The sequence below is a fragment of the Lampetra planeri genome, chromosome 49 (assembly GCF_965212315.1).
Source record: "Lampetra planeri chromosome 49, kcLamPlan1.2.h2, whole genome shotgun sequence".
Taxonomy (NCBI): domain Eukaryota; kingdom Metazoa; phylum Chordata; class Hyperoartia; order Petromyzontiformes; family Petromyzontidae; genus Lampetra; species Lampetra planeri.
Window position 1 is genome coordinate 6,710,295 of NC_136155.1, and position 13,844 is coordinate 6,724,138.

Genomic DNA, 13,844 nt, shown 5'->3' on the forward strand with positions numbered 1-13,844 from the left:
AAACAGGAATACGTCTCCACAGCACGACCCGTGGCGCCTCCACTGTTACTACGCAGCTTCGCGCAATGCCCAACGCTGCTTAGGCCGTGGAATGTGAAACGTGGTATCTGCAACCAGCACCGCCTGACACCTAACTTTGGAATGTGGGCTGTGCAAAGATTAGCATACCTACAAACATTAGCATACTTATACACATGCGCGGCACGAAGCAGCAAAGCAATGAACGCGTATGGCTTCGTAGCTCTATCGCCAGACTACTCGAGACCACTCGAAAGCCTTCCCATGTCGCCGTTGCGTCAACGCGTCCTGGGCGGCTTGAGAAAGGGGGCACACACAACACACACACCACACGCGCACACCAATTACACACACAACACACCACACACACAACACACACACCACACACACAACACACACAACTCACACAACACCACACACACCACACGCAACACACAAACAAAACACACCACACGCAACACACATACAAAACACACCAGACGCAACACACACAACACACACACACACCACACACACACGGATTCCAGGCACTAACCTGGCCACCCATAATCCGGGGACCCCACCCCGCGTGCGCCACAGGTTGAAGGACACCTGCACGCCCCTTTACCTGTGGGGGCGGGGCTACCTTCGGTGTAGTCACGTGCTATTGGTGGGGGGGGGGTAGCCAACACCTTGTTGCCGGGGTTACCAGGTGACGTCACAGAGGCAGGAAGAGGGCCCTGTGGGTGTGTGTGGGGGTGATTCGACTCTCATCTGCTGTTGCCTACAACGTGCTGTGGGCTGATTCGCGTCTCGTCAGCTGTTGCCTACAACGTGCTGTGGGGTGATCCGCGTCTCGTCAGCTGTTGCCCACAACGAGGGTGTTTCTCGCGCATGCGGCACGCCTGAGACCTCATAGACGCGGAGAAAGCGAGGTCGTCAGCTCGTCACCTGGCGTGTGACCGTCGGGAACAATTTTTTTTTGCGTGAAAGCTGCGCGCGATCTCTCTCGTGGAGCAAAGATGTTGTGAAGAAGGGGGTGTTGGTGGGGGAGTAAAAACAGCAATTGTCAAATTTTTTGTGGGGGGCCACTCCACCCGCTGTTGCGTTCCTCTCTGCGTGACGAGCTGCTGCTGTTGTTGCTGCTGCTGCTTGGACGCAGTTGGCCCCACGAGGGTCGGGCACTTGTGAGACTGACCACAAAGGCAGTCGAGGAGGCCATCGACATCATCAACAAGGCGTTTAAACAAAAAAATCCTCCACTCGTCATCGTCGTTGTTTGAATCACAAGATGGCCGTGTGTGCTTTGGCTTGGCTGTAGGTCAACTTATTTCGTTTAACATACAGCTCAGGTTGAACACACGAAAAAAGTGGAAGTAATCTTGGTCAAAGTAACTTCTGATTTGAACGTTTACCTTGCAAGCAGTCCCCCGGACGAGGTGGCCAAAGGAGGGTGTGTCTGCTTCTCTGGATAAGAGTGAAGAAACAAGAAGATTTGCGGCTTGTTCTCTGTCGTAATTTTTATTTATATTCGATACATTAGCCTCTTCATACTCCGAAAGGAGACCATTCAATCGCTAGACTTGCAGCTTCAGCAGACTGGCATGGCCAGGTTGCCAATCTCTTCTTGGGCCATATGGCTCTCCGTGGTCCTGCTTGCTCTGATATCCATGGAGGCATTTGCTCAGGACTGCGGTTCTTTAAACAGCAATGGTGAGTTGTGTGGTTTATTTTGAAGTAAATGTGTGTGTTTATAAAAATATATAGTTTTAAGTTGGATGGATTGCTACTTTTATAACGGGTGGTTAAAGATATGGGAATATAACATTTCTGCCACCGTATATAGAAATATGAGACGCACCGTTATAGAAGTAGATTGTGTGTTAAGGACTTTTGGGAAAATGTGTTAGTAAGTCGCATTTAAGAATCTCCTACTGTATGCTTGGGTGCCACAGAGTTAAGTGATGTGTGCACGTGGGCAGTTCTACGATTTAAAAATGTACATCTCAAGTACTTTATACAGAGGCCGGTTATAACTATTGCAAAGGACTTTCTGGTCTTTGTTGAGCTATCATCCTGGTTAGACATGACTAACCTGAACTTACACCTCGTATTGAATAATCATAAGGTGGCCTCTTTTTTTACCTAGACATCGTGTGCTATCCAGTTAGGATTGTAATGCCGTGTAAACAATGATACGCTCTTGTGATGTGAAGTATACGCGCTTGTAAATTACCGCAACGTTTGGACAAACTCGGGACGAATTGGCTTTTACATCCACACCGAGAAAGCCATGTGCGTTCAGTTTGGTGTGTTTGTGTCGGAAACCATTGGCACGGGCCACATTTTCATTGGGATTACTTGGTAGAGGTCACCCAATTTTTGGAACTGCCCGTGTGTGTTTGTGTGTGTGCCCGTTCTTATCGGTTAGCAATATCCTTTGTAAAGTCGTACGCAGCATAACAACAGTGGAATTTTAATGAATGCTAATATGTAGGTGTTGTTGATTTTTAGGTACAAAGCAATATTAAATGTGTGCCACGGTGTTTTAGTGCATTGTGCTTCAGAATGTATCAGTAGTGCGACTAGAATTGGAGACGGTATTTGCCTCCTTACCTGTTTTGTTGCGTTTAGTTTGTTCGCCTTCCTCCCCGTAACCTCCGATTAGCACGGTTAGCTACGTACGGCGCGAAAGAAGTTCAGCATACATACACGTGTGTCAAATTAGGACCTGCGTATGCAAAACCGCCGCCTAAGAGTTACTCGTAACACAAATGCGTGTGCAGCTGAATAAGCGTCTCTAACATTGAGGCATTGCATATTATTTGCGGTGTGATTTCAGCTGAAGGATATACAGTGTTATCAGTAGAGCAGTTACAAATTGTTTCTGCCTACGCATTTTACAGCCTTCTTGGTGCGAGAAGGTATACTTTTTTGTACCACTTGTGCAGCAATGGTTACGATGATCGCGAAGGCGCAAGTAACTGTGTGATTAGCGTGTGTAGCTCTGCGCGATAATAAGTCGGGGCTAATACATTTTGATCCGTACAGGCACCTGTCCAGAACATCAATCTGTCGTCAATAACGCCAGCGGAGATCCATGCTGTGTAAGTGGAATGACATTGGAGCGCACGTATTTTTTGTTGCATATCGGACAACTACAATCAAAATACTGTAAATGCATACACGGATATGATTCAGTGTTGCCATTCCTCAATGGCCAATTGTGTTGATTTGTTTTTAATGATGCTTGTTTATCCAGAAAGCCTCAACGAGTCTCAATACTCTTTTCTTTTTCAGGAGGGACCTAACCAAGGTTGTTGTGTAGTGGTCGATGTTGCTCTGCGTATGATCCCAATTTAGTAATCTGCAGTGTAATTCTCTCCAAATTGGGATGTTTTGGCCAATGCCAGTTTTTTTTACTTTGTATGAGAGTTGTTGTGTGTTTAGCTATGGGTAGAAACTGGAAAAGCCGGTAGAAACCCATGCGGAACAGGGGGAAAATGTACAGACGACGCACAGAAAGCGCCCGAGTCGGGAATCATACACAATAGTTTCTCGCTGCGAAACGTTCCACCCCACCGCCGACCTCAAATCAGAAATGCAGATTTATTATATGCGGACATTATAGTCTGTGTGTTTTTTGTGTGACTGCCTGTGGAGGTCTCTGTGCATGTTTTATGTCGCATGCTAGTGAACTGAATCCTGCTGCTGATAAGAACTCTTAAAAGTGCTCTGGAAGTTGAAACGTTATGGCTGCAAAAAAAACCCCACAATGGTCACCAAATACTTAGTGGCTGTGACGTGTCAAGGGCACTTGACAGGAAAACAAAATAGTGAAGGAATTTGCCAAACACCACACGCAGGACCTTGCTATAAGACAATCTTCAGACTCCACGACACGCAACACAATGCATGTTGATTTATAATCTCAGCGTAAATATCAACTGAAGGTAAATTATCTTCCAGCAGTTTCTTACGGATTTATTTCCTCTCTTATAAACGCCTGCCCGCACTGTGTCAGTCATGCGAGTTGTTTCACCATACTTCACCATGCTGGTCAGTGTGGATTGATGTATACTCTTAGTTCTTTCGGTAACGTCACGTAGGTAAAAAATGCAATTAAAATTAATAAAATAATAAAATCACGACGTTTCGGAGGCCACACAAGTCTCTGCCATCAGGTGGGACCGTCACAGCCAGATTTGCTGCAAGAGCTTGCATCTTGAATCCCTGCCTCACTTGATGCAGCAAATCTGGCTGTGACGGTCCCACCTGATGACGGAGACTTGTGTTGCCTCCGAAACGTCGTGATTTTATTATTTTATTTTTTATTAATTTTAATTTCATTTTTTACCTACGTGACTTTACCGAAAGAACTAAGAGTATGAATCTTTGCAGTCACGAAAGCTTTCAAATCTAGAATGGATTGATGTAGTTATGATGTAGTATTTTTCCCATGCTATGTTCAAGACGCATTTATACCTCGGTGGTGGCAACCCTTTTTTATATTTTACATGACATAAATGTGACTCGAGTCTTATCGACGTTGCTTTTTTCCTAGCTGCAGAAGACGCAGAACAGCACTTCAATCGTGGCAATCGTAGTGCCCGTTGTGGTGGGCGGCCTGGCGCTGCTGGTGGCGCTGCCCATTGCCATCTACTGCTTCATTAAAGTGCGGAACAAGCGGAGGGACGAGGGGACCTACAACCCCAACATGCAGGAGAAGTCCAGCGTGACGCAGACAGGCCCGCCGGGAGGCCTGCAGAGGCCACCTGAAGAGCGTCTCATATGACGGCCTTTATTTCGGCTCGGGACTATCTTTTTTCCCCAAAGGCGGAGACTGTTGAGCCCCAGGAAAATCAATTGCGATAAAGAGAGAAACAAATCTGAAATGTCACGGATGAAGATGACCACTGGGACTCAGAATGTACTGTAATGCCTCTTTTCCACTGACACATCCGAGCCGAGCCGGTGCGGGGCCCTTGCGTTACGAATGGTTTTCCACCCGCTATTTGGCGAGCCGAACCAGAACAAAACCGTGATGCGCTGGCACCACAAGAAGACATTTGAATCTGGCTCGAGGGGGCCAACATAAGCCAGGGCTAGGGTTCATCTTTATTGTCGTAACATCATGTTGGTCGGGCGTCGCGTTAGTTGGCACGGTTGAACCCTTGCGCAATGAACGTGTAATGTCGGCGGCACGGCCCAGGTTCGGCAGGTGGAAAAAAACCTGGCACCTCCTGATCTGTGCCGGGCTTGGCTCGAAATGGCGTGCTTGTACAGTGGAAAAGAGGTATTTTCAGGCGTGGTGAGCACTGAAATAGAACATGTGTCGGCTTTGGACATGAGCACACACCCACTGTTCTACAGCCGAGTCATTTGATTCCTTGGTTTATGCAATAATCTTTTGTCAGCTGACCTGCCAAACTTGACTAACATTACAGTCTGCATGTTGCTTCAACTTGCCTATTATTGATTATCCTTGATTTGCTTCGGGTGGTTTATAAATGGTTAGGAAGAGGCTGCTGCTGGGCACATTCTGGGAACAAAGTGACTGAAATTCTGCTGTGGGTGCAAGGAAGCTGTTGATCTGGTTATGTGGGTTTGAACTTTTATTTGGCATATTCATGGTATAATTTGCATTTTACTACCATACCACCACCACGCAATTGTAAACAAAAGTCCCCCACTTATTTTCATTGCAGTAATTTCATTCCATCTGCAGTCATGGCCAGTGGCCATATTATACGACTGAAATTAAACCCCTTTTTACGCAAATTTGAGCAAACAGGTTTTGCTTCCTAAGTGGGTGACGAATGTCTGCGTGCATCACACGGCATTCTCATCCGCTGCCTACAACACACGTTGGCTCGTAACACAATAATCGATGTATTGAATTACACGGCTGCTCTGGCGAGCGGCACCATGAAGCTATGCTGGCTTGCGCGCGACGTTTCGGAGGCCCGTGCAGAAGGGCTCTCATTGTCACGGCGGGCAATGCGAGATCTGTGTCCTCTTGAGCTGCGACGCGACGGCCGCTAACTCGACGCTTACCAACTTCGCCCTCGCGCGTCTGATGCCCACCAGAGAGAAAAGGTGGCGGTGGTGGGGTTGGGAGCAAAGTCCAGTGGTGCGTTCCTTGTTGCGAGTCTTTCTGCTGTACCAGTGGGTATAATCGTTGCTGCCAGTTAACAATCGCATGTTGAGAGGGCTGGGGGAGGGTTATTCCAGCACTCGGGCGTACGGACGTCACTTGCCCGTGAGCTACGGTGCGTGCTGATGGGTGCCGCGTACCAGGCCGTGTCTGTGCGGGAGCCGCCGTGTCACGGTGTGCAGATCATACACCCACGCTTCCAGCAGCGTTAAGTCAACAGCAGTAAAGAGGTTTTTTTGTATTATTGAAGCCGAGCAAACTGTGTGTGTGCTGTAGTGCGTACGATTCCCGGTCTGGTCCACTCCCTAATTATTTCAAAAAAACTGTAAATGTTGGAAAAATGTGAATGTTGCAAATATAGTTAGGGTTGCGAAGGTGCGAGGTGCTTGTTTTTAGAGTTGCATGCGTTTGCATCAGAGCTGGCCTTTTGAAAGTGGAAGGCTTGAACAGGGTACAGTTGCGCGATTTGAGATCCCCCCCGTGTGCAAATTGACTGCCTAATTGTATTTTACTTTTTTTAAGTTCGGTGCAATTTTAGCATTTAGGTTTCGCGAGCGAACACAGCAGGCTTGTGACGCAGTGGCGTCGATAACAGAAGCTACGGAGAACGAGGGGAAACCTTAATGTCCTTCAGTCATGACGAAGCATTTTAGTTTTCATAAAGTTTTCCGACGTAGAACGAAAGTTAATAAGCAATGTCCTTCAAGTCTACTTCGTATGTTATTGCTTTGATCACTTTAATTGTGATGTTATGTCCATGACATGTCTGGTGAAGTTCCACATTTTTACCAGACCTTTTACTATAGTAAATATATTTTTGTTATAAATCTAGCTATTTGAATGATAACATGCATAGAATTGCTTGCTACCTATAGTCTGTAATACTTTTAATTGTTATCTGTGTGAGGTTGGAACCACGTCAAGCGTTTGAAAATTTTATGGTTGATCCTTTATAAATAAATGGTAAAACACTGGAAACTGTGCTCCTGCGTAGGTTTCTTTAAGGTTGTGCTGACCAGCTCTCAGATATGTTTTAGGGCCAGACCGCGCGTTTTGTTTGGCATGATGTCCGACGTTTTGCTCCACGTGCCAAAAGCTTTTGAAGGAACGATTCGGTTATGTTCAGCTCCTGAAGGAGCTCCCAACACATGGTAGCAAAACGTGAGACATCATGCTAAACAAACATGCGTTCCAACGCGGTAAGACATCGGAGAGCGTCCATTGACCAATGTTAATTGTTGAGTAAACTTAAATGTGTATTTTCAATTTCTTTGAATTCCTGACATTTTTGTATCACCCATTTTTCACTTCAGCTAGTTCAAGCACTGCCCATTTGTTTGGGGTAATGGCTGTGGCACTGCAATACACTTTTTCACATTGTTTACATCTTTTCAAAGCAGATTTCCAGCTTTGCTCATGCAAATGTTGCACGCACATGTGTGTTCAATCCCGTCAAGATGCACGGTCAGACTGTGACCTGTTTGGTGGTGCGTGTTAAACCCCTTCAACCTGTGACCTGTTTGGATCTGAGAATCTTTCACAGACTGAAAAATCATTAAGGGCTCACGAATTTCAGCGCTTTAACTTCGCCTTTATAACATAAACTCAACACATTCAATCAATAACATTTTGCGACAGGAGAAAATAAATATACACATGAAAGGTGACATTTTGAGCAATGGATTTTTATTTATTTTTGTCCAAGCGAAAAGGGGTAATTGCCTGAAATGTCACTAGCTTAAATAAATATAGGTTAAATGTTGGGTAATGTTCCTTCATCATAGCAATGAATGTCATAGCAATACCTTCCATAACGATGACGTGCATTGCCTCTTCGTGCCAGTGTTGTTGCTGAATGAGTTGAGGCTTTTGTTATGTTGTGCTTGTGCACTCCTGCTACAGCAATTTCCCAACGTCTGCATTTTAATGTCGCCTCTGCCTGAATGAAAATTTACGTATGCATGTTGAACTTCTTTTGCGACGCACGTAGCCAACCGTGCTAATTGGAGGTGTGGGGAAAGGAGAACAAACTAAACACAAAATATGAAACTATCCGCGTCAATCATTGCCCACTCACCATCACTGGCCATCCTTTCATTCTTTCCTCATTCGGTCGCTCAAGCATTCTAACCGCGTGTTTTTGAAATGCCACGTTCTGGGTCATTCGCGTGTTCCCCGAACGACGTGTCCCCCCCCTCCTCCTCTAGGCCTCCTGGTGGACATCGTGGTCACGCTCGCCGCAGCTGGGCCTGGTCCTGGGCGCGTCGTCGGGCGGTCTGGCGTTGCTCCTCGCCATCGCTGCGGCGACCTGCGTCGTCATGGCCCGCAGCAAGAGGGCGACTCAGGGCGTGTACGAGCCGAGCCGGCAGGAGAAGGAGGGCACCCGCCTCGAGATGTGGAACGTGGTCAAGCCGCCGCCCACCGAAAGGCTGATTTGACCGATGATCGAGCGATGATCGGCCAGGCCCGATGGTGGAAATGTTTCGCACGCTGCTCCTCGGAGCTGCTTCGCTTTAACCCCGTTGCTGTGCCAGTGTTGCCAGATCTGGAAATTAAAGGCTCTGGGATAGTGGACATCTAGATTTGCGTTATGCATAATGATCATCTCGCAGTCAGACAGCCCAGCAACAAGGCTTTGGTTCAATATTAGCTTCCAGCTGGTTCAAAACTAAAATGAAAACTGAAGTTGGCTTGTTGAAAACCCCCGATGTGACCTTTGTAAAAAAAATGGTCATCTTATGTGAAGCCCCAATATCGGCTCCTGTTACTGCCTGTGCCCACAGGCGTATGCCTAGAACAGCACATTGTCCGTGGATGGAATGTCGATATTAATATTTGTTACACAAGTCACTCAAATGGCAGAAATATATCCTCATTTGCATTTATCAATAGTGGCATTCGAAACAATGCTTAAGTATCTTAAATGCCCACCACCTCTGTCCACAAAGCGGATAATGAAATACACCATTAGCGCCCCGACATCACCACAGGGAAGGAGTATGCCACGATACTAAACTTCCCTAAATGCAACCAGAGGCGAGAGCCTGAAATCTGTAAACACTGCCGATGCTCTGAGAGCTTTAGTGGATTTGTTTCAAATCTTGCAGTCGGGGTTCATCAAGGGAGGGACCAGGCAGGGGGTTTGGGCATCGCACTGTCAAGGCCGAGCCTGGCAATGGCTGTGAAAAATATTTATATTCAGTTTTACGCATTTCTGCTTGTAACATATGAAGCAAGGACATACCACTCGTCTTACGCGTACAGGTATTTACTATACACACACATTGTACAGGTATTTACTATATACGCACACATTGTGCAGGTATTTACTATATACACATTGTGCAGGCGTGTGTGTGTTGCTTGCTGCGTAACATTGGTTGACGACTACAAACCTGTAATAATATTAACTGCCCAAGTTGCATCCGAGTGAGACACTTTATTGTGGGTTTACAAATTGAACAGCACAGAGCATTGGCGCGAGTGGTTCGTGCACTGCGCTTTGAAGACGGCAAAACCCGAGTTCGATTCCCGGCCATGGCTAACATCAGCGGCGAGTAACATTTTAACCGCTCAGGGGATTCCCCTTGCTTCACCGTTCCCCACTGACCAACGTGGTGAAAACGAAGTGACCACCGGCATAGCGTGAGGAGGCCTTCATCCAGCAGCGGATTAAACAAAAAGCAGCACATTTATTTATTTCATTATAAAATATCAGCTCGATGCGATCTTCACCACCGTGGTCTCAAGGCTTGGTTTTGTTGTGTATTTTGTCATGGGTTTATTGTTACCACACATCACTAGCATTCCACTGTGACATTTTTGCAAGAAGAAAGGGGAAGGCATGTCCCCATATTAAACATGAAGCAGAGTTTTATAAGTCTTATTTTAATGCCATTTATTTCATATACTGCACTCAAAAATAATATTTCAAAAAAGAAGGCTAAAATTGCCTGTTGTGTAAATCCATATACAACTCATCCCAAAAAATAAACAATTCGTATAGTTTGCCCATCACTATCGATGTAGATTTTTATCATTGTGTATGTTCGTATTTGACCATGCTCGGTGTACTTTACTGTATTTTTAGCATGCCTTTGGCTCCATGAGCCTTAAGTATTTCTTTAAAATCGAATTACTTTAATTCGTTAAAACAGTTGACACTGGAAATGGTCGCATTGACGAGTCTGTTGGTGCGACGTGTGGGTCTGTGTGTTTCCATACCATCCAAAAAAATCACACGCTGGTGTATCGAATCTTTTGAGTGTTCCATTGTTAATGCATCACAATATGATTGTATTTTCCCCCTATTGTTGCCCTTAAAGTATTCACCTAGTGTTCGCTTGAGTGTTGCTCTTTACGTATTGGGGGCCGTCCATACATGACGTCACGCACCTGGGGGGGGTGGGGTCAGACATTTGTGACGTGTGACGAAGGGGGGGGGGTTAAGAAATGTGACGTCACATCAAAATGCGCAACTTTAAATAAATATAAACAACACGTTCTACTTAATTAAATAGACTTTTTACTAAATGTTTTCTCCTATAACATCGGAGTGCAGCGTCACATCAAATACGCACTACAATGACAATAGTTTAAAGCGATTTGAAGCATGTTAACAAAAAATTGGGGGGGGGGGGGGCAGAGCTTTGTGACGTCATATTTAAGGGGGGGTCTGACTTTTTGTGACGCCGTGTGACGAGGGGGGGGGGGGTCAAAAATCGTCCAAAATCGCGTGACGTCATTTATGGACGGCCCCTTAGATGTCGGGATGTTTTTGTTGTTGTAATTTTTTAGCTTGTATGAAATGTCATAACTTATTGGCGTCTGGCCCAAAAACAAGACACAGCTCAGATGGAGTATATTTTAGCCACAAGTTTCAGTAATATTTTTTTTTTAACCTGTCTTATTTTAAACCTGGGAGTTTACATGTTTGTAAAGAAAAAATAGTAGTGCTCTACGGTTTTTTTAGTTACGTACGCTGTTTGCTGCAGTGGTGAGCACAATTCACCATGAACCCGGCCACCTGAGTTCGATTTCCTGACCACGGCTAACAGCGGCTTGTGACATGTGGACAGGAACTTGGCCTCTGTCCTTCACCAACCTGCACTGACCACACTGTTGAAGTCTAGTTCTCAAGGCTCCCGATAACTGATCCATCATGGTACGACCTTAATCCAAAGGTGGATTACAAAGGGCTAGACAATTGGTGTTCGTCGCGTGGTTAGACTTGCGACTAATGTGTGCAGGAATTATTGTGTCTTGCGTGATGACCGAGGGTTAAATGTGTACAACGCACATCTTAATCTTCTGAAGAAAAAACATGAAAGAATGTACGTACTGTATGTTTTCTTTATTTTATATTTGATTTTGGGGAAACTGACTGTCGGAGTCTAGTAACAACTACTCTGGACAGCAATGGGTTTTGTACCACAACTACTGCATTTAACGACTCCGATTACATGCGTTTATTACCACTATACGACTATGTTAAATGCAAGTTGTTTAACCAATGAAGCTTCGCTCAGCCGAAAGACGCTTTGTCAGGAGGGCCCTTCATTGGCATGTTTGACCAATTCACTAAGGACGAAACCGGAGCAATCCGGAGGAAAAGAAATCCGACGCATATAAAGGGTTGATGTGCAAAGCTCTGCACGGACGGATTCAAGGATCCGTTGTTGCACTGCAATCTTCTGGCCGCTGTGCAGCGCACAACTACTGAAGTATACTTGTTGCCTGTTACACAGCACAGTGCTTTGTTGACATTTTATATGCTGTATGTACATAAACTAGGGCGCACGTCTTTTTGTTTTTGTAAAAAGGGGTTAAAGAAACGTAGTTGATGACAGACAGTTTTTGAATTGGGACAATCCGGCACGTGGTCTGTTTTCATGTGTGATTTGAAATGTGTCTTACATTTGCAATGCTGAAAAGTTGTAACGTTATTATTAGTAAGTTGGCAATAAAAGTTGTCATTGCTATTGTCGATGCTGTCCAAGTATCCGCAGGTGCGAGAGCGTCCGCCCCCTCCCCGTGTTGACGACAGTTGCGGTGTGCACGGGCGTTCGTTGAGGATACTCGCTCGCAGGCGTGTGCGCTGCGTTGGCGTGCCGCGCTGTCCGCTGCGTCGGCCGTGGTGTGCGTCCTGGTGGCTCACCACGTGCGGTGGTGAGCCGCCAGTACAGCTGTGTCACTCACAGAGGGCGCTCGAGCGGGGAGCCCGGAGGGAGCCGAAGGGGTGGAAGTCGGTCCCCACACTCTTTGTGCAGTGCTGATTTATCATGGGCAAAACGCAATATTGTTGCACTATAATGCTGTGCATTTCATTTGTGTTTTGGCGATTGAAGCTATCGCTTAACCATTGATATTTCTGCCAGCTATATGCCAACATTTAAATCGTATTATTCGTTTTAACTTTGACGTAGCTTTACAGCTGGTAATAACACTTAAAAAAAACAAGAAATTACGTAACCAAGGTAAATGACAACAGTGTTGGTATTGGCCATGGGTGGAAGTAAAACAGTAAAGACAAGAAATGTAAATTGCTAGAGAGGGCCTCCCAAAGCTATGGACTACTCTTTATTTTACCAGGTAAGGCCAACTGAGCAATATAGTCATTTTTTTCAGAAGTGAGCTGGCTATCACCAAATAGCTCAAATGAAGCGTTTCTAATTGTGGAGGGGGAAAAACCGGAGGGACCCGGAGAATAATCCACGCGACCGCAGGGAGAGAGGCATGCGAACTCCAAATATCCAGCAGGCGTCAGGGTCGGGATCCTGTCTGCCAAGTGCGGTAGTTCAATCTCGCCACCGTGGCGCCCTATACCAACCACGGTCTCCCATCTATTCTAATCCAGTGCCAGTTGAGATAATCGGAAAATTACCGGTACTAGTTAACGTCCATGGATGGTGGTTAACTTAGCCCATCAGGAAACTGAAATAAGCACTGCCTTGGCGCCGCCACAGGAATGTGGAACTTCCACCACTGGCTTAGGGCTGCAAACAGACGATGAGAAATCACTTCACTAAATTTACTCATACCAGGATTGTGGTGAGCTGAGTGTGGTGAGCTGTGGAGTGTGGTGAGCTGTATGTGGTGAGCTGTGTGTGGTGAGCTGTATGTGGTGAGCTGTGGAGTGTGGTGAGCTGTATGTGGTGAGCTGAGTGTGGTGAGCTGTGGAGTGTGGTGAGCTGTATGTGGTGAGCTGTGTGTGGTGAGCTGTATGTGGTGAGCTGTGTGTGGTGAGCTGTGGAGTGTGGTGAGCTGTGTGTGGTGAGCTGTGGAGTGTGGTGAGCTGTATGTGGTGAGCTGAGTGTGGTGAGCTGTGGAGTGTGGTGAGCTGTGTCTGGTGAGCTGTGGAGTGTGGTGAGCTGTATGTGGTGAGCTGTATGTGGTGAGCTGTGGAGTGTGGTGAGCTGTGGAGTGTGGTGAGCTGTATGTGGTGAGCTGTGTGTGGTGAGCTGTATGTGGTGAGCTGTGGAGTGTGGTGAGCTGTATGTGGTGAGCTGTATGTGGTGAGCTGAGTGTGGTGAGCTGTATGTGGTGAGCTGTGGAGTGTGGTGAGCTGTATGTGGTGAGTTGTGTGGTGAGCTGTGGAGTGTGGTGAGCTGTGGAGTCTCGTGAGCTGTGGAGTGTGGTATCTGTGCCTCTGTATCGCTCTGTGTCTGTAACGCGTCGTATATCTGTGTCT

At 46.3% G+C, this 13,844-nt stretch overlaps 1 protein-coding gene across 4 annotated transcripts in view; it reads left to right on the forward strand.

The window, feature by feature from the left end:
- Positions 1-10,490, forward strand: part of LOC144733918 (protein crumbs homolog 1-like) — a 92,877-nt gene extending 82,387 nt beyond the window's left edge. The window contains exons 14-15 of one of the 4 annotated variants that reach the window (XR_013588458.1): positions 8,362-9,446; positions 9,503-10,490. Coding sequence is in view for 3 of the 4 variants with exons in the window: in XM_078615930.1 (XP_078472056.1) it covers positions 8,362-8,592 (231 nt within the window). In the remaining variant the exon portion in view is untranslated. Of the gene's footprint in view, positions 1-4,561; positions 7,133-8,361 lie in introns of those variants that run through there. The other 3 variants (XM_078615930.1, XM_078615929.1, XM_078615931.1) reach the window with 3 other exon arrangements.
- Positions 10,491-13,844: the final 3,354 nt, after the last annotated feature.